Source organism: Eretmochelys imbricata, chromosome 11 (assembly GCF_965152235.1).
Source record: "Eretmochelys imbricata isolate rEreImb1 chromosome 11, rEreImb1.hap1, whole genome shotgun sequence".
Taxonomy (NCBI): Eukaryota; Metazoa; Chordata; order Testudines; family Cheloniidae; genus Eretmochelys; species Eretmochelys imbricata.
The window spans coordinates 71,402,698-71,423,908 of NC_135582.1; the positions used below are offsets into that span (position 1 = coordinate 71,402,698).

Consider the following 21,211-nt stretch of genomic DNA (forward strand, 5'->3'; position numbering starts at 1 on the left):
CCCCCCACACCCGTTTATTGCAAGGGGTCTCTACCCCCCAAAAAACAAAACAAGTTACACTGGGAAAATGACTACTACACACAAAACACTGTTAATTGTACTAAGTAACCAAGCTGGAGGGGGGGGGGGGGAGGGAAAAGCATTGTCTCCAATCTCAGCAATATTCTTAGGTGTTAACAGTAACAGTGGTAGGTTAAAAGTTTAGACAGAGGAGTCTTTACGTTATGTCCCATTAAGATTTATATTCAAGGTTTAAAATCCTCTAAATGTTTTTATAAAGGAAAAATCTGGCAGACTCTAAAATATAACCTTACGAATGTTCCATTTCTGTGTAAATGCAGAAAGAATGGAATTCAGAAGTAAAGAAAACACATGTAAATATAAAATATTACTTACCACTTTCAGTTCTGGTACAGATCGACTTAGTGTCCACTCCTGGCTATTTACAAAAGCATCTGTTAATAAAAACAAAAAACCACACATATATTTAGAAAGATATACTATTAGTTTAGTAAAGCTGTATATTTTTTATTCCTGGTGCAGCAGCCAAAAAAGCACCTTAAAATAAAGGAAAAACCAGAAGCCCCATTCAAACCTCAGTAAAAGATACAGGTTTTCTTCACAGCCAACTTGAAAATGTCAAACACTACACCCTAAATTCAGTATACACTAAGGGTATGTCTATACTACCCACGAATCGGCAGGCAGCAATCGATCCAGAGGGTGCAGACTTATCGCATCTAGTCTAGATGTGATAAATCGATCCCCGAGCGCTCTCCCTTCGACCAGAGCGAAAGGCGCAGGCAGAGTCGACGGGGTAGCAGCAGCAGTCGGCTCACCGCAGTGAGTATATCTAAGTACATCGACTTCAGCTATGTTATTCATGTAGCTGAAGTTGCGTAAACTCTTGCCTATAAGTGGCAGAAATAAACCTCTAGTTCTGTTATGGAGAAACAAATGTGCCAATTCCTTCTACATTTAAGCAAGTGTTCAGTATCATCTCTCTTCTCTCGGTAAAGTTTATTTAGCATACTGAAGAAGAAATCAGTCTCAGGCACTGAAGTAGTAGTGCCCTAAATTACTGCACGATAAAAAATTACTTACTTCGTAATTACTTACTTTGCAATTTATGAAAATGCTTTACAAATGCCATCTGTGTTCTCCGCAAGCTAAGCATGAACTACATGCAAACTTCTCCAGCAACTTTTATGAATGATGGGAGAAATCTCAGAGCATTCACTCTATCTTAATGTTTCATTACTCTATGCACATTTCCCCCTCACCAGCCCTCAAACAAAAATGTAATTATTTAATACACAGTTGGGTATCACCTATTGATTTGGAAGCATTTTCTCTCTTCTTTTTATACTCAGCCCTCATAAAACAGTTACCTACCTTTCGTAACTGTGGCTCTTCAAGATCCGTTGCTCATGTCCATTCCAATTAGGCGTGTGCATGCTGCATGCACGGTAGCCAGAAGGTTTTTCCCCTAGCGGTACCCGTCTCTTCAGGCACCACCTGGAATGGCACCTTTGTGGTGCCATGTACAAGGTCCTGCTGACCTACCACCTCTCCAGTTCCTTCTTACTGGCATTGCTCCGACAGAGGGGTCTTGGAATGGACATGAGCAACACATCCTGGCGTTGTAAAATACGTAAATTTAACAAAATCAAATGCTAAGCTATTTATGTCATCCTATATTAATGTAAGGTTTCTAAAAATTATTATACTGATTTAACCTACTCTGCAATTATTATAGCCATAGGTTTCATCTACTGTATTAATAATCTCAAAAGCAAAACTGTAAAAAGCCACTATGATTTAGCTTGAAGAGTCCTGAATAGCCAATGTAAAGTCTTGAGAATCTGCCTCCTTTACAAAACCCAAGCCAGAGGGTCCGGTTTGCAGCCACCGAAGGATGGCTAGATGCAAGTCCTTTAATAAACCACAAGGATGTCTATTGCTAATTCAATGTGAGTATCCTCAAAGTTCAACTGATGTGTTATGCAAGACAATGCAGTATTAAGTATTAGACTACTAAGCAGGCTCAAGAGTATTTTCTACTACTGTGATGTTTTCAAAGTGGCATATTCAACCACCACAAAATAAAAGACAAGAAAGATTAATTCCCTTCTTCCCCCTGCAGTCATGTGGAGTATTAATCCCTTGTGCCAGCATATATTCTTATTAATGTGGGGGTGAGGGGCGGGAAGACACAAAATAAACCAGTATTTCCCTAAATTGGGGATACGCCTTTTGACATGGCAGGAAGAATTAGCCACACCAGAGTGGCACAAAGACGCTTCAGCTGTTCTCTGGACCCTCAGCTTTAATGAAAAAAAATAGGTCTAGCTGTCATGGTTACGAAGAATCCCTCCAAAATATGAAACAATTCTAACCAATGCAGAGACACTTGCCTGAAATTGCAGAGAGCCTGAAAAAAAAAAAGTAATCTACCTTTTTGTAACTGTTTGAGATGTGCTGCTCATGTCCATTTCAAACAGGTGTGTGCGCACCGTGTGCAGAGTCACTGGAAGGTTTTTTTCCCCTATTGGTACCGGTCAGGTCAGCTGTGGAGCCCCCTGGAGTTGCACCTTCATAGTACCATACATAAGGCCCCGCTGACGCCTCCACGTCCCTCCCCCCACACACCACCCCGCCTCTTCAGTTCTTCTTGCCTGCTTACTCCAACAGAGGGGGAGGCAGGTAGGTCTTGGAATGGACATGAGCAATACATCTGAAAGAACAATTACGAAAGGTAGGTAACCGTTTTTCCTTCGAGTGCTTGCTCATGTTGATTCCAAGTAGGTGACACCCAAACATTCGCTAGGAGGATGGAAGTCGCAGACTGCATCACCGCTCTTCCAAATGCGGCATCGTCTCTGGCCTGCTGTGTAATGGTGCTGTGCAACGTAAAGGTGTGGACTGATGACCATGTTGCTGCCCTGCGGATATCCTGAATGGGGACCTGAGCTTGGAATGTCACCAAGGATGCTCATGCTCTTGTGGAGTGCGCTGTCAGATCAGAGGCAGGTATCTTTGCCAAGTAATAGCATGCCCAGATGCAGGCTGTGATTCATGAGGATATCCTTTGGGACGACACTGGAAGCCCCTTCATCCTTTCCCCAATTGCAACAAAGAGTTGTGCTGATCTACTAAACAGCTTAGTTCTTTCGACAGAAAAGGCCAATGCATGCCTGACGTCCAGGGAGCGGAGCATTCGCTCCCAGTTGTTGACGGGTGGCTTAAGGAAGAAAACTGGAAGGAAAATGTCAGTTTGCATGGAATTGCGAAACCACCTTTGGAAGAAAGGCCGTGTGGGGTCGTAGCTGAACGTAGTCTTTACAGAAGGCAGTATATGGAGGTTCAGCAGTCAGGACCTTAAGCTCAGACACCCTCCTGGCTGAAGTTATAGCCACCAGGAACACTACTTTCCAGGAAAGGTAAAGAAGTGAGCATGTAGCTAAGCGCTCAGAGGCGAGCCCCCACATCAGACTTGGAAGTACCAAGTTAAGATCCCATGCAGGGATCAGTTATCTTACTTGAGGTACGGTCTATCTAGTCCTCTGAGGAAGTGGCCAACCATTGGGTTAGCAAAAACCAATAGACTGGCAAATCTGGGATGGAAGGCCAAGATTGCAGCCAGGTGCACCTTTATTGACGACACCGACAGGCCTTGCTGTTCAGGTGTAATAAACAGCCCAGGATAAAGGGAACCAAAGACTGTAAAAGCAACGAGGAGTCCTTCCAGCACCTTAGAGACCAACACATTTAATTGGGCATAAGCTTTCATGGGCTAGAACCCACTTCATCAGATGGGTTCTAGCCCATGAAAGCTTATGCCCAAATAAACTGTTAGTCTCTAAAGTGCCACAAGGACTCCTAGTTGTTTTTGCTGATAGACTAACACGGCTACCACTCTGAAAGACTGTAAAGGGGGAGTGTCCTTTTGTAATGACACAATGGAGAATTCTCTTCCACTTAACTAAGTGACCATAGCTGATAGTTTCCTGCTGCCAAGGAAGACCTCTCTAACAGGGTCTGAGCATGCCAACTCCAAGGGGTTTATCCATGGAGTTTCCACATGGTGAGGTGAATAGACTCAAGACTGGGATGCCAGAGGTGGCCGTGGTCCTCAGTGATCAAGTCCAGGACCCCGGGCATGGTGATCGGTGTGTCCATTGACAGGTCTAGGAGGGTAAACTAACTATTTACAGGATACAAAGAGAAATGTCCACTAGAGAATCGCTTGTCACAGTAAGAGAGAAAAGCAGCTCCAACGACCGTCACGGTGGTAAGAAGGAACAGAAGAGGTGGGGGGTCAGCAGGGCCCAATATACAGCACCATGAAGCTGTGACTCCAGAAGGCTCCACAGGTGACCTGACAGGTGTTGCTAAGGGAAAAACCTGACAACCATGCACGTGGCGTGCGTACACACCTACTTAGAATGGACATGAGTAGGGTGACCAGAATTCCCAATTTTTAGGGATAATCCTGATATTTGGGGCTTTGTCTTATATTGGCGCCTATTACCCCCCACCGCCTGTCCTGATTTTTCCCACTTGCTGTCAGGTCACCCTAGACATGAGCAAGCAATCATCATCCTTGTTTAGTTTGTGTTTAGTTTTAGATAGCTAGGGTGCTGCAACAGGGAGAGATGCCTCTCCCCCAGCGCCGGACCTGCCGCGGCAGGGGGAAGCGCCTCTCCCCATCAGCCCCAGCCCAGCCCCGGACCCACTGCAGCCAGGGAAGAGGTGCCCCTCCACCGGCTCCAACCCATCCCAACCATCACCTCCATATTGGTACACATAACAAAATTAATTCCATACACGCATGGGAAAAATTAGAGGGGACACTGCTGCTGACCAAGAGGTAGAACAACAATAATTTGTGAGAGTATGCAACAGTTCTGCTTGTGAATCTATTTGATTCCTTATTCCATGGGCCAGCTAAGGCAACAGCACTACAGAGGCAATGCAGTTAGTTGCCAAAGTGAATGGATCATCTTATGTATAAGTAGGAGCATTGCCAGCAGATCGAGGGACGTGATCATTCCCCTCTATTCGACATTGGTGAGGCCTCATCTGGAGTACTGTGTCCAGTTTCGCGCCCCACACTACAAGAAGGATGTGGAAAAATTGGAAAGCATCCAGCGGAGGGCAACAAAAATGATTAGGGGACTAGAACATGACTTATGAGGAGAGGCTGACGGAACTGGGATTGTTTAGTCTGCGGAAGAGAAGAATGAGGGGGGATTTGATAGCTGCTTTCAACTACCTGAAAGGTGGTTCCAAAGAGGATGGATCTAGACTGTTCTCAGTGGTAGCTGATGACAGAACAAGGAGTAATGGTCTCAAGTTGCAGTGGGGGAGGTTTAGGTTGCATATTAGGAAAAACTTTTTCACTAGGAGGTTGGTGAAGTACTGGTATACCTACGGAGGTGGTGGAATCTCCTTCCTTTGAGGTTTTTAAGGTCAGGCTTGACAAAGCCCTGGCTGGGATGATTTAGTTGGAGATTGGTCCTGCTTTGAGCAGGGGGTTGGACTAGATGACCTCCTGAGGTCCCTTCCAACCCTGATATTCTATGATTCTACGTCTGTGTGTTTAGTTACACCCTGCCTGCACCCTGAGTGGTTTTCAAACCTTTTGAGCTGAGTCCCCGCTTTGAGCTATATTTTTTGGTTGAGCCCCTCCACCCCACCCCCAAGCCAGACAGGCTAGGTGGCCTGCTGAGGTGAGTCAAGGGGTGGAGGTGACGCTCCCTGCCTGGACTCCCTCCACTGTACGGAGCTGGCCTGAGCCCTACCAGCCCTTACCCCCCCCCCCCGCCCCAAAAAGCAGAAGTCAAACTATGCCTATGCCCAAGGGTCCCACTCCAGCCCAGAGCCTTGAGTCATCATTCCCAAGAGCCTGTATATTGTGACAAAAAATATGAAGTGAGAAATCATTAGTAGGTATACCAGATGAGTAAAGGAGAATTCAACCAGGGCCCAGTGGTATATTGTACGCGCCTGGTCCCCTTAAAACCTGAGTGGCAATCCCCTTTCTGACCCCCTTCTCTTCACTAAAAGGCTACAGTAAAAATACTGTACACAAAAAGAAGTGAAATCCAGAGGCCTGAGCTATTGGAAGACTGTTCTGCCTTTTACAAAATGGTTGCATAAACAGTGGCTCCTGTTTAAATTATTATGTAAATAATGTACTCATTTGGAAATGTTTAGAACAAACAGTTTTATTTTAAGTACAAGGAGTTAGTTGACAAGCAATGACTCCATGCCTAACATATCCCAGGACTTCATCCACAATAAATACAAACCTATTGTATAACTGACATTTTGGTTTAAATTAGAGGATTCTTTTTTTCTTTTTCGTTTTTTGCGCATTTTAACTCTGATCTACAAGTGACATATGGCACACTACAACAAATTCAATGTCTAATAATTTTTCCCCAATCTTCAATACTCTAGATATTTTATTTAAAAAGCTACAACCTACTAAAAGAGTAAAGGTACTTCAGCCCAGAAAATTAAGTTAAGTCTTTTCAAAAGTCAGTTATCTTCAATAAGTATAAACAATTTTTCCCTGCCCCCCAAAAAGTTCATTATTATGGTTTTGTCTTTTTAACCTAATTGTGTTTTTGATGGAATATTTCCCCTCTTACTATAAATTAAGATGGTAATTTTAGAGGGCAATTATGAACAAGAATTAAAAACACAATATTTCATGCAGCACCACCTGTTCACCTCTCCTTATGGCATGTAGTACCTCCAATAATTTCAGCGGAAATGACATATGCAAGAAAAGATGAATAAATCGCTATGTAAGTGGAAGTTAGAAGAAGAAATATACATGTCACCAATTAGTGCTATAACTCAGAAACCTTGGAATAATGAATGACTGATTCTGAGTTAATCTGGGGGCTTTTGAGAACTTAGGTGAGAAAAATTAAAGACTTGCAGGTAAAACCGGACTGACAAGATTTTTAACATTCATTCCATACAAGGAACGCAATGCAGCTTGAGTTAGTGGGTATGTTATGTCACAAATTAGACAGATCCATATACAATTTTTCCCCTATTTTTCCACACTTTATAGCACATTAAGGGAAAGTTGGGTTAGTACACAGTTAGTGCAATAAAAAACTAAACTATTAAGTGTGGATTTAAATATACTAGAACAGATTTGCATATTTAAAAGAATCATTTATGAAGCAGGTGAACTGTGAGGCTTATGTTTACATTCCTTTAATGTTGGAATTCAAGCGAATGCAATATATCACGTTTAACAACATAGGAAAGGAATGAATTTTAAAAATAATCACAGTTATGTGTCTTGTTCATTTAGGTTATACACTGATTATAATTTGTATGTTGCCAACCCTTAATTTTTAGCAGGTGAAGTCAAAGTCAAGTAAAACTATATTCCTAAAATATTCTTAAAATACATTTCCTTACTTGTAAAAAGAAAAGGAGTACTTGTGGCACCTTAGAGACTAACCAATTTATTTGAGCATGAGCTTTCGTGAGCTACAGCTCACTTCCGATGAAGTGAGCTGTAGCTCACGAAAGCTCATGCTCAAATAAATTGGTTAGTCTCTAAGGTGCCACAAGTACTCCTTTTCTTTTTGCGAAGACAGACTAACACGGCTGTTACTCTGATTCCTTACTTGTGTTACTCACAATGCATTAAATGAATCGGGAATCTACACTTTTTGCTAGTTATCCACTTTATTAACACTTTAATTAACCTTGAACATACACTCAATTATTTATAGTTTCACTTTCCAGTTCTACTGCAATTTTTACTTCTACAGTAGAATAACTGCAAACACTGGAGAATGATTAACTTTTTTAAAAAAGTATTAAATGAGATGCTGAGTTGTTCCCACATGCCCTCACAAAAAATAGGTTTTTGACAAACTATTTAACGTTTGTACTGAAGATATTAAATTGAGAAGTTAGTGCTGAAATGTTTAACTTCATCTGTATTGTTGACAAACTAGGAAAATGTACATGTGTTTACCTGAGAACTACCTTTCTTCCAGTAATAATGTCCACAGGTCCATTACAATGCATCCTTCAGCCTGCTTGTAGCTTAGGGTAGAACCAGACCCATTGGTCACTAGCAGCAGGGGAATGTCCCACAACCTGAAGTTTCTTCCAGTTAAGTCAACTTCCATAGCCAAGATAATCCAGTTCTACTTTTCTAAATTAAGGACTATGTTAATTATACTTTGAGGAGGATGCACAACAATTTATCCTGCTGAGGATTATGGGAAATTCTCCCTAATAGGGCTTTGGAGCAGAGCCCGGAGCTGGAGCGCGGAGCAGCTCCGGAGCAGTGGAGCTGCAGGTTTTTGACTGGAGCTGGAGCGGAGCCGGAGGACAGCTCCAAAGCCCTACCCAACAAAACTAATTTAAGTCCATGGATATCAATTTCCACCTCTATTCTGGTGGATGCATTTGGCTCCAACGTGCGACTCATCTGTGGACCTCATTATCCAAAAAAAGGAAATTTTCAGGTAAGCATGTGCATTTTCCTATACTTCTTTGTGCTGTGGTCCAGAGATCCCATAATGGTATTTTTGTAGCAGCGTGCCTTCCAGGGTGGGAAACAGGATCATGCAAAACCAGACATATTACATAAACCTCCATCTTCCCTAGGAATATGTTAAGACTGCTGAATATGGGAATGGCTGAACACTGGATGACCAACCAGTGGAATTTTATTGAACGTATATATTGATAGCCATGTGGCCACCTATTAGATCTCATACAGGAGACATGAGTACTCTGCCCTGTGATTATCCAGTCCTCAAGAGCATCGACACTAATGCTAAACAGTAGGAAAAATTTTTTTTTTTTTTTTTTGGCTGTCAGAAAAATATTTGAGTTTGCTTAAGGAATGAATGCTATGACAATCGTGAAGACCTCATATCTGTATTAAAAGACTACTGAGTCTTAGCTGAGAAAACTCACAACTATAACATTCATAAGATTGGAGATAGTAGCTACTAGAAGGTCTGATTTAATGGATAGGAAGGAGGAGGACATCTGCAGGGAATCAAGCTTGAAAAGAACAGACTTTTTGTTTACAAAACCACATTAAGGCCCTCCTGGAAGAACTCAAGGCTGTATTTCAATAGTTTAGCACAGAGATCGGCAACCTTTGGCACGCAGCCTGCCAGGGTAAGCCCCCTGGCGGGCCGGGCTGGTTTGTTTACCTGCCGCATCAGCGGGTTCGGCTGATTGCGGCTCCCACTGGCTGCAGTTGGCTTCTCCAGGCCAATGGGGGCTGCGGGAAGCAGTGCAGATCGAGGGATGTGCTGGCCATCGCTTCCCACAGCCCCCATTGGCCTGGAGCGGCAACTGCGGCCAGTGGGAGCCGCGATCGGCTGAACCTGCTAACACGGCAGGTAAACAAAGCGGCCCGCGTGCCAAAGGTTGCCAATCCCTGGTTTAGCATGACAAGGTGGGTGAGGTAATATCTTTTACTAGGCCAACTTCTGCTGGTGAGACACAAAAGAAAACACTGTTTCTCTCACAAACAGAAGCTGATCCAATAAAAGATCCTACCTCACCCAAAAAGAAAAGGAGTACTTGTGGCACCTTAGAGACTAACAAATTTATTTGAGCATAAGTTTTCATAAGTGAGCTGTAGCTCACGAAAGCGTATACTCAAATAAATTTGTTAGTCTCTAAGGTGCCACAAGTACTCCTTTTCTTTTTGCAAATACAGACTAACACGGCTGCTTCTCTAAATACCTCACCCACCATCTCTTTCTTATATCCTGGGACTGACAGGGCTACAACACTGCACACTAGTTTAGCATGGCAGTTCAGCTATGGAATTTGCAGCAACCAGTACAATAAGTTTTATTTATTGACTTCTGAGAGTCCCTGAGAGCGATAACTTCATCATCTATTTTAACCTGTCTGGTCCCAGATGGAAGATTGGTCTTGCAATATCAAACCTCAGAGAAAGAAAAAAACCGCAGCATTAAATCAATCAAGTCTGAGAGCTGTTAGCTTCTTCAACAGAAAGGTATAAACTGCTGCTCAATTGTTCCTATCTTTGCATTATCCTAGGAACTTGTGGAAAACATGGGAAGGCATACTGCAGACACATTGTCCAGCTTTTCAAGAGATCATTCACAACCTCACATCCTAGATCCTGACACATGGAAAGGCAACAGGGCACTATTCCCAGAAGCAAAGAGGTCAATCACCAGTGCACCATATTAGTGAGGATATTCCTGGATGCAGTAGCCACTCTGATAACCAACTTCTGACATGAAGTCTTGAGTCCTCCTGCCCCTCACTGGGCAGTGCAGCTAGAGATAGGAAACTTTGCTCTGCAACAGTTAGTAGGGGTTGATTTTCTGAGGTAGGGATGATTGTGTTGTTCTAGGTTATCTATGGAAATTCCAACAGACTTCCGGACTGTCCTGAACACCACCACTGATCTCTGACTGCAATGAATCATTTTGTTCCAACTGGTGGATGCTCTCCTAGCTGTTTTTCAGGAATCTATTCCTTTAACTGAATTGGGACCGGAATGAACCCCCTCCCTTACCCAGATAGCATCTAGCATAAGATTCACTCTGACTGAGTCACTCAAGAGTTGATCCCCTCAAAAAAATCTGATTTGCTACATCACCAGTCAAAGCAGTTAAGAAAATACACTGGAACCTTTATCTGTGAAAATGAATATGATGGGGGCAAGATGCAGAGGGAAACACAGGACTTACTGGGCATGTCTCATATGAACTCTGGAACACTGAAGCATATCTGTGTATGAAATCCATATTCCCAATAGGCTCCAATAATATGAACTGGACTACTGTTTCTGTTAAGCCCTGTGTTTTCCTTTTCATCTTCATAGAATCATAGAATATCAGGGTTGGAAGGGAGCTCAGGAGGTCATCTAGTCCAACCCCCTGCTCAAAGCAGGACCAATCCCCAACTAAATCATCCCAGCCAGGGCTCTGTCAAGCCTGACCTTAAAAATACCTAGGAAAGGAGATTCCACCACCTCCCTAGGTAACTCATTCCAGTGTTTCACCACCCTCCTAGTGAAAACGTTTTTCCTAATATCCAACCTAAACCTCCCCCACTGCAACTTGAGACCATTACTCCTCATTCTGTCATCTGCTACCACTGAGAACAGTCTAGAGCCATCCTCTTTGGAACCACCTTTCAGGTAGTTGAAAGCAGCTATCAAATCCCCCCTCATTCTTCTCTTCCGCAGACTAAACAATCCCAGTTCCCTCAGCCTCTCCTCATAAAAGTCATGTGTTCCAGTCCCCTAATCATTTTTGTTACCCTCCGCTGGACTCTCTCCAATTTTTCCACATCCCTCTTGTAGTGTGGGGCCCAAAACTGGACACAGTACTCCAGATGAGGCCTCACCAATGTCGAATAGAGGGGAACGATCACGTCTCTCGATCTGCTGGCAATGCCCCAAAATACATCCCAAAATGCCATTGGCCTTCTTGGCAACAAGGGCACACTGTTGGCTCATATCCAGCTTCTCGTCCACTGTAACCCCTAGGTCCTTTTCTGCAGAATTGCTGCCGCTGAGCCATTCGGTCCCTAGTCTGTAGCAGTGCATTGGATTCTTCCGTCCTAAGTGCAGGACTCTGCACTTGTCCTTGTTGAAACTCATCAGATTTCTTTTGGCCCAATCCTCCAATTTGTCTAGGTCCCTCTGTATCCTATCCCTACCCTCCAGCGTATCTACCTCTCCTCCCAGTTCAGTGTCATCTGCAAACTTGGTGAGGGTGCAATCCACACCATCCTCCAGATCATTTATGAAGATATTGAACAAAACCGGCCCCAGGACCGACCCTTGGGGCACTCCACTTGATACCAGCTGCCAACTAGACATGGAGCCATTGATCACTACCCGTTGAGCCCGACAATCTAGCCAACTTTCTATCCACCTTATAGTCCATACTTCTTTAACTTGCTGGCAAGAATACTGTGGGAGACCATGTCAAAAGCTTTGCTAAAGTCACGGAAGAACACGTCCACTGCTTTCCCTTCATCCACAGAGCCAGTTATCTCGTCATAGAAGGCAATTAGATTAGTCAGGCATGACTTTCCCTTGCTGAATCCATGCTGACTGTTCCTGATCACTTTCCTCTCCTCTAACTGCTTCAGAATTGATTCCTTGAGGACCTGCTCCATGATTTTCCCAGGGACTGAGGTGAGGCTCACTGGCATGTAGTTCCCAGGATCCTCCTTCTTCCCTTTTTTAAAGATGGGCACTACATTAGCCTTTTTCCAGTCGTCCGGGACTTCCCCCGATCGCCATAAGTTTACAAAGATAATGGCCAATGGCTCTGCAATCACATCCGCCAACTCCTTTTGCACTCTCGGATGCAGCGCATCCGGCCCCATGGACTTGTGCTCGTCCAGCTTTTCTCAATAGTCCCGAACCACTTCTTTCTCCACAGAGGGCTCGTCACCTCCTCCCCATGCTGTGCTGCTCAGTGTAGTAGTCTGGGAGCTGACCTTGTTCATGAAGACAGAGGCAAAAAAGCAGTGAGTACATTAGCTTTTTCCACATCCTCTGTCACTAGGTTGCCTCCCTCATTCAGTAAGGGGCCCACACTTTCCTTGACTTTCTTCTTGTTGCTAACATACCTGAAGAAACCCTTCTTGTTACTCTTAACATCTCTTGCTAGCTGCACCTCCAGGTGTGATTTGGCCTTCCTGATTTCACTCCTGCATACCCGAGCAATATTTTTATACTCTTCCCGGGTCATTTGTCCAATCTTCCACTTCTTGTAAGCTTCTTTTTTGTGTTTAAGATCCGCAAGGATTTCACTGTTAAGCCAAGCTGGTCGCCTGCCATATTTACTATTCTTTCTACACATCAGGATGATTTGTCCCTGTAACCTCAATAAAGATTCTTTAAAATACAGCCAGCTCTCCTGGACTCCTTTCCCCCTCATGTTATTCTCCCAGGGGATCCTGCCCATCAGTTCTCTGAGGGAGTCAAAGTCTGCTTTCCTGAAGTCCAGGGTCCGTATTCTGCTGCTCTCCTTTCTTCCCTGTGTCAGGATCCTGAACTCGACCACCTCATGGTCACTGCCTCCCAGGTGCCCATCCACTTTTGCTTCCCCTACTAATTCTTCTCGGTTTGTGAGCAGCAGGTCAAGAAGAGCTCTGCCCCTACTTGGTTCCTCCAGCACTTGCACCAGGAAATTGTCCCCTACACTTTCCAAAAACTTCTTGGATTGTCTGTGCACCGCTGTATTGCTCTCCCAGCAGATATCAGGGTGATTGAAGTCTCCCATGAGAGCCAGGGCCTGCGATCTAGTAACTTCCGTGAGTTGCGGAAGAAAACCTCGTCCACTTCATCCCCCTGGTCCGGTGGTCTATAGCAGACTCCCACCACGACATCACCCTTGTTGCTCACACTTCTAAACTTAATCCAGAGACTCAGGTTTTTCTGCAGTTTCATACTTGAGCTCTGAGCAGTCCTACTGCTCCCTTACATACAGTGCAACTCCCCCACCTTTTCTGCTCTGCCTGTCCTTCCTGAACAGTTTATATCCATCCATGACAGTACTCCAGTCATGTGAGTTATCCCACCAAGTCTCTGTTATTCCAATCACATCATAATTCCTTGACTGTGCCAGGACTTCCAGTTCTCCCTGCTTGTTTCCCAGGCTTCTTGCATTTGTGTATAGGCACTTGAGATAACTTGCTGATCGTCCCTCTTTCTCAGTATGAGACAGGAGCCCTGCTCTCTCGCGCGCTCCTGCTTCCTCCCGGTATCCCACTTCCCCACTTACCTCAGGGCTTTGGTCTCCTTCCCCCAGTGAACCTAGTTTAAAGCCCTCCTCACTAGGTTAGCCAGCCTGCTTGCGAAGATACTCTTCCCTCTCTTCGTTAGGTGGAGACCGTCTCTGCCCAGCACTCCTCCTTCTTGGAACACCATCCCATAGTCAACGAATCCAAAGCCTTCTCTCCGACACCACCTGCGTAGCCATTCTTTGACTTCCACGATTCGACGGTCTCTACCCAGGCCTTTTCCTTCCACGGGGAGGATGGATGAGAAGACCACTTGCGCCTCAAACTCCTTTATCCTTCTGTTAACATTCTCCGAAGATGACACCTTGGATTTGATAGTATTCATCCAGAACCCAGGCCAAGAACTGACTTCACTGGCACTGTATGTCTGTTTATTATAAACACAAGATATATTCCACAAAGCTTTAATCAGAAAAATTGTCCTGGGAGAGTAGTTGAGTTTGCTTGTGCTTTAAAGCCAGTATGAATATTGCCATGATCCTAGAAGAGATTCAGAGCACGTATCAGATAAAAAGGTGTTGATCAAGCTGGGGGGGGGGGAGGGGGGGAAAGAGAGAACTGTTATCCATAAGGAGGAATTATCTATGGGATGATAAAATGGGAATGTGCAGATAACCCTCCTTTAGGAACTTATTCAGATGTTGTAAGATCAGTGGTTTTCAACCTGGGGTCCACAGACTATGTCTAACATTTCAAAAAAGGTCCGCATCTCCCTTTGAAATTTTTTAGGGGTCTACAAAAGAAAAAAGGTTGAAAACCAGTGTTGTACACAGAGCCCTCCATTTTTTGTGTCCTACTGTCTGAGGAGAGAAATAATATGGAAAATGGGTTGTATTACTCTGATTATACATACATGGATGGTTTCAATCATGTCCTGTCATGCCCATGGGTAGCTTTACACTGGGAATGACACCTAGCTGTTCCTGCAATTCTTGCACAACTCCACATAGTACCCCCTCTAGACAACATCCATTGGCTTCATTTTGACCAAAGCTATAGGCAGACTTTTTTTTCCCCCAAACTGAATGAGCCTGAAACATGGTCAAATTCCAGACAGGGCTGGTTGGGAATCATACAGATAGCTCTGCAACAACTGAGCATGCCTGTGAACCTCACATCAGCACCCTGCACTTGTTCTAGCTACCAGGTGCAGAGGTGCTATTTTCTCTTGTTGTATCTCAGGAACTGCTTCAACTTGCCAAATGACTAATACTCATTTCTATCATGCCTGGTAATAGCCAGGATTGTAAGTCAATTCTTCCCATCACTGAATAGTCTCAGCTTTACATGAAGTTTCCCACTGTATCACTTTGATCAGGAAATTGATACTTGAGATCAGATGTTCAAGTAAAAGCGAAGTCCCTTACATCTGTGTGAAAGATTTCTGCCCCCTTATCTTTTTCAGAGGCAGTGCGAGTTTCAGGTTGAGGGAGACCATGTGTATACCACCGTTCACCCGCATTAGCATTACTTGTGAAAGCCTGAAGAGGCTCTTAACGGTGTCAGAGAACAATTCTTAATTCATTTTTTGTATTAGTTGGATGTCACATGAGAGTTTTCATGCCCAAAGGAGGCAAGTGAGGCAATATCTATAGAGACATGGCTTTCCCGTGAAGGGCCTATATAGCGAGAAGGCGACTTTATCAGGCAACAATTTCTCCATTAGCAACACTGAGATCTTGGCCACTGAGGAAATAACCACAGTTACCTTCAGTAATGACACTAGATTGAAATTTGGACTGGTGCACACTAACGGATTTTATAAATAAAATAGATGCTGGGACAGGGAAAAACTCAAAATAAAATACACAGTGGGCACAAACCCTAAAAATTACTGACAATGCCACTTTGGTTACTTGAGAAGAACACCATGCCATCACAAAAAAATTTAAATACAACACTAAACAAAATACAATAAACCTGCCCCATTGTGCCTTGACAGCCACCGAACTGTAACTGGAGCACATACAGTCATGGAAATGCGTGCCAAATGAGATAACTTTCTACTAAGAAAGCTCTGCCATCCATTTTAAGTCCAGCTTCAGATACTAGCAGCAAAAGCATTACAGCTGACCTTAACAGCATGGTTATAGGGCAAGTAGTTGTCTTCCTAGCTCCAGGGCCAACACAATCTGATCGGCTTAAAATGCCTTAATAATTTACACTTGGGAATTTGTGTCATATTGAAGTTCCAATCAAACTGTTTCCCTCCACAGAGCTTCATTAACAAGCTAGCTAGTCAGTCATGCTACCAATTCAGTAGTTGTATCTGAATGTTATCAGATAGATATTCCCCCGCCACATTTTTGTCTCTCCTGCTTAAAGAGTTCAAACCATCTAAATTTTCTCAGTCTGTATCTTGTCATAGTTTTGACAAGAGAAGACAGCTTATATTTTGAGACCTGATCAAACTGCCTATATGCCTTGATTCTACATGCAATCAATTGTTATCAACCTGACAAGGTTAATACATCCATCTGCTGCTGCCCTTATGCCTAGTCCATCTGATTTACTGTACAATCTCTTTTCCGCCTGGGTACTTTGTCCCTTGTACCACTGCATTATTTTGGCCTTGACGATTAATTAAAACCAAAACTCATGAATCGTACAGATATATTTTTGACATAAACATGGCAAATGTCCCTCAAGGGAGTAAAGAGGAAAGAAAAGAAAGGTTTTTCAAGAAAAGACATAAAAGGCTTGAATCTATTATGATTCTTAGAAAGCCTCTTAAAAGCTTGCCTCTGGGTATCCCAAGGTCCCTTTCCTATTCTTTTATAGGACAAGGCACTACAAAGAAAGTAAGGGGTTTATTTCTGGAATACGTGTAGCAAAAGGATCTTTTCTCAGCATAACAAGAAGAAAGATGGTGCACTGAATCATAAGAAAGTAAAAATGTAGTAAGTTGTACGGTGCAACAATTCCTATGGTTGGGTTTTGCGTGACCTACAGCACTTTCAACTACTTTGTTTATTAAATTATTAATTTGTAATTATGCATCTATTGAGAAGATGGGACCAATATACAAGCTACATAAAGTACATGTACAAACTATTATACACATACATAAACAACACACAAAAGTAAATAAATGTACACAATATAGTCCTCTGATTGTTTGTAGATACGGAATATTTCCAAAAAGTTTCTCAGCAGCATATTTGCTGTGGCTACTTATTTGTGTATTCCTGGGAAAGCTGAAGAAGAGGTATGATGAGTTTCATATGAATCAGTGATTTTGTCTAAAGGTTACAAGACTATTTAGAGTTTCTGTTTTGAAACAGATATTTATAAATAAAACTAAGTTGAAATGCCCAGTTTTTTGAGAACTTGAGAAGCATTTTTAGGACACCTTCCCTCCAATCTACCCTACCTATGCATCATTCTGTGTAGCGCATAGGTACACTTCTGTACTAGAGAAAACTTTTAACCTAGCATTGAATTATGACTCTGGTGCTCAAGAGCATGAATCCTTCAATACTTACCTTACTGGCAGAGAGACGGGGTACAGATATCACAAACTTATTGACATACCTGAGAAGTTTGCTTCATTTCCCTCTCTTGATTGCACAATAGATTTACAGTGAAAATCAATTTAAATGTAAACCAGGTACAGTCAGATAAGAAACACACATTGACGCCATTGTTGGTTTGTTTTTTCCAGTCGGTCTCAAAAACCAAACCCTTTACTCTGTGCATTTATAAATTTGTTACAAGATATCCAAGAAATAATCTCTATACTTAGAATATCAAGCATTACACTGTTATATTCTCTCTGGATCTGACCACATAACCCGCAACCCTTTTTCATGGGCTCTTTCTTCTGCATAAAACAAGCTCCTGCTAGGATTTCTAGAGTTGTTCCTTTCTTACACTTCCCTTCCACTCTATAGTCTACCTAATCTGTATCCCCTAGTGCTGTCTTTGTCCCTTCCAATACTGTCATCTCATGGCTTTTACCTTGGAATTGCCTCCTTTACCCACACGCAAACACCTCCCCTACTTTCCTCTCAATATCTCCTTAACACTTACTGCTTTCCACTTATGCTCCAATGCTGACCCTTCTTCAATGCCATCTCTTTCTACTTACACTTAAATATTAAGTCATTTATACTAAACCTGTTTAGAGTCAGACTGAGTTTATGAATGCAGAGGTCTTATCTCCCTCTGATTGTTAAATTCCATATAAATCAATGATGTGGTGGTATAAACCGACAAGAATAAATATAAGGAATAAAATACTTCCACAATATCCAGTAGATTTAATATTCAAAGTCAACTTCAAAATTTGTCATTATTCAGTTTTATTTCGGGAGTGGAGGGGAGGCAGGAAGGATAGAGATTGACATCACTTTCCTAATTTTCCTTTTGTTTGCTCTAGAACTTCCTTCAATACTCACTGTACCACTGGTGTAAGCAGGAAGCGAGAAGGAAGTTCTGCCACTACAGTATTGTTCACATACACTTATTTTGGTTTTCTCTCCAAAGCTTTTCTCTCCAAAACCATCTCTGCTCATTCTCTTCACTCACCTGACATGCATCACAAAGCCAGAAACCCAGGCCATTCAACGGCGATTCACTTGAAACACAAATTAAATGTCCTCCTGAACACAGGCTGGTTCCTGGACTATCTCCTGGTGAGCCCCAATGTTATCATTTATTCTATCAAAAATTCAAAAATCTTTGTTTAAAGTACAGAAGTGACCCCACATACTGTTAACCATGTTTTTACACTTCACTGATATAAGTTTAGTCGCAAAATATTGTAAAAAGGAACAGTGAAATTTACTACCAACTTATCACTAAGTGAAATGAATTTATAAAAAAGATTAATTGGCCAGACTATGAAAAGAAGTACAGAATTTGTGCAGTTTGGCCTTCTCCTCACACCACACAGAAACACTGTTACAGTGCCTAACAAAGGTCCATTTACATTATTGTTAAAAAAAGAAAACAAACATCCATTAAAAAAGCTGTCAATTCCTTTCTATTTTGCTCTTTTCTATTTGGAAACTGTAATGGAAAATTGAATAAATGACTAGCTGCCAATGTTTATGTGCAACTCAATCAAATTCTAAAAATACAAAACACAAACAGATTTTTATGCAAACTGTCAGTTTTCAGTTTTAGGCACATATCTTTTCTGTCCAAACAAAAATGCAAAATGCGGAAAAAAAAGGTTACTCACGTCTCATAACTGTTGTTCTTCAAGATGTGGTGTTCATGTCCATTCCAATCAGGCGTGTGCGCATGCATCTGCACGGTAGCTGGAAGATTTCCCCATAGCAGCATCTGTCAGGTCAGTTCGGGCACCCCCTAGAGTTGCACCTTCATGGTGCTCAATATAGAGCCCTGCCGACCCGCCGCCCCCTCAGGTCCTTCTTGCCAGATACTCCAACAGAGGGAAAGGAGGGTGGGTACTGGAATGGACATGAACAACACATCTCGAAGAACAGTTAGTTACAAGAAGGTGAGTAACCATTTTTTTCTTCTTCGAGTGCTTGTTCATGTCAATTCCAAACAGGTGACTCACAAGCCCAAGTTTAGGTGGTGGGGTCAGAGTCTTCCACTGATTGAAGCACTGTTCGTCCAAAGGTCACATCGTCTCTGGCCTGCTGGGGAATCACATAGCACATGGTGAAAGAGGACCACGTCACAGCCCTGCAGATTTCTTGAGTGGGAACCTGAGCCAGGAACACCGCTGATGAAGCCTGCGCCCTGGTGGAGTGTGCAGTGATCGGGGGTGCAAGAACCCCTGCCACACTGTAGCATTCGTGAATACAGGACGCTATCCATGACAAGATGTGTTGTGACGACATAGGCTGACCTTTCATTCTGTCCGCCACTGCCACGAATAACTGGACTGATTTTCTGAACAGTTTTGTTCCCTCGATGTAAAGGCCAGAGCCCTGCGGACATCCAGAGAGTGGAGCCTCTGCTCCCTGCTGCTGGAATGAGACTTAGGGTACAATACCGGGACAAAGATGTGCTGGTTGATGTGAAACTGCGACAACCTTCAGGAGGAAAGCAAGATGAGGCCTGAGCTGAACTTTGTCCTTATAAAACATGGTGTAGGGAGACTCTAATGTTAGGGCCCTGAGCTCAGACACCCTCCTGACCAAGGTTATCGCTCCTAGGAACACCACCTTGTAAGAGAGATAGAGCAGGGCACATATCGCTAATGGTTTAAAAGTTGGGGGCGGAGTCCCCATGAGCTTAGAAAGAACCAGGTTGAGTTCCCAGGCAGGGACAGACTGCCAGACGTGAGGGTATAGCCCGTTGAACCCTTTTAAGAACAGGCTGACCACAGGATTAGCAAACACAGAGCAGCCTCCGTGCCCATGTGGAAGGCCGAGATGGCAGCTAAGTGCACCCTTACTGATGACAACGAAAGCCCCGGCTGCTTCAGATGAAGGAGGTAGTCCCAAATATGCGGCACTGAGGCAAGCGTCGGGGATGAATGGCGCTGAGCCAATCAGACTGAAAATTTCTTCCACTTGGCAAGGTATGTGGCAATCAGAGGGTTTTCTGCTGCCAAGGAGGACGTGTCTAACCTGGTCTGAACAGGAAAGCTCCATCGGGTTCAACCATGGAGCTTCCACGCAGTAAGGTGAAGCAACTCAAGGTTTGGATGTTGATCAAGCTGGATATGAGTCAGCAGTGTGCCCTTGTTGCCAAGAAGGCCAATGGCATTTTGGAATGTATAAGTAGGGGCATAGCAAGCAGATCGAGGGACGTGATCGTTCCCCTCTATTCGACATTGGTGAGGCCTCATCTGGAGTACTGTGTCCAGTTTTGGGCCCCACACTACAAGAAGGATGTGGATAAATTGGAAAGAGTCCAGCAGAGGGCAACAAAAATGATTAGGGGTCTGGAACACATGACTTCTGAGGAGAGGCTGAGGGAACTGGGATTGCTTAGTCTGCAGAAGAGAAGAATGAGGGGGGATTTTATAGCTGCTTTCAACTACCTGAAAGGTGGATCCAAAGAGGATGGATCTAGACTATTCTCAGCGATAGCAGATGACAGGACAAGGAGTAATGGTCTCAAGTTGCAGTGGGGGAGGTTTAGGTTGGATATTAGGAAAAACTTTTTCACTAGGAGGGTGGTGAAACACTGGAATGCATTGCCTAGGGAGGTGGTGGAATCTCCTTCCTTAGAAGTTTGTAAGGTCAGGCTTGACAAAGCCCTGGCTGGGATGATTTAATTGGGGATGGGTCCTGCTTTTGAGCAGGGGGTTGGACTAGATGACCTCCTGAGGTCCCTTCCAACCCTGACATTCTATGATTCTATGAAGACGGACGTGACCTTGTGTCAGAAGGTCCGGGGAGAACGGTAGGGTAATCAGGGCTTCCACTGACACATCTAGGAGAGATGTGTACCA

The 21,211-nt window shown here is 43.5% G+C and overlaps 1 protein-coding gene across 3 annotated transcripts in view; it reads right to left on the reverse strand.

The window, feature by feature from the left end:
* The window catches only part of AGAP1 (ArfGAP with GTPase domain, ankyrin repeat and PH domain 1), a 696,795-nt gene that overhangs the window by 462,170 nt on the left and 213,414 nt on the right, over positions 1–21,211 (reverse strand). For all 3 annotated transcript variants that reach the window (XM_077830624.1, XM_077830625.1, XM_077830627.1), the window contains exon 2: positions 397–455. In XM_077830624.1, the coding sequence (XP_077686750.1) occupies positions 397–455 (59 nt within the window). The remainder of the gene's footprint in view (positions 1–396; positions 456–21,211) is intronic.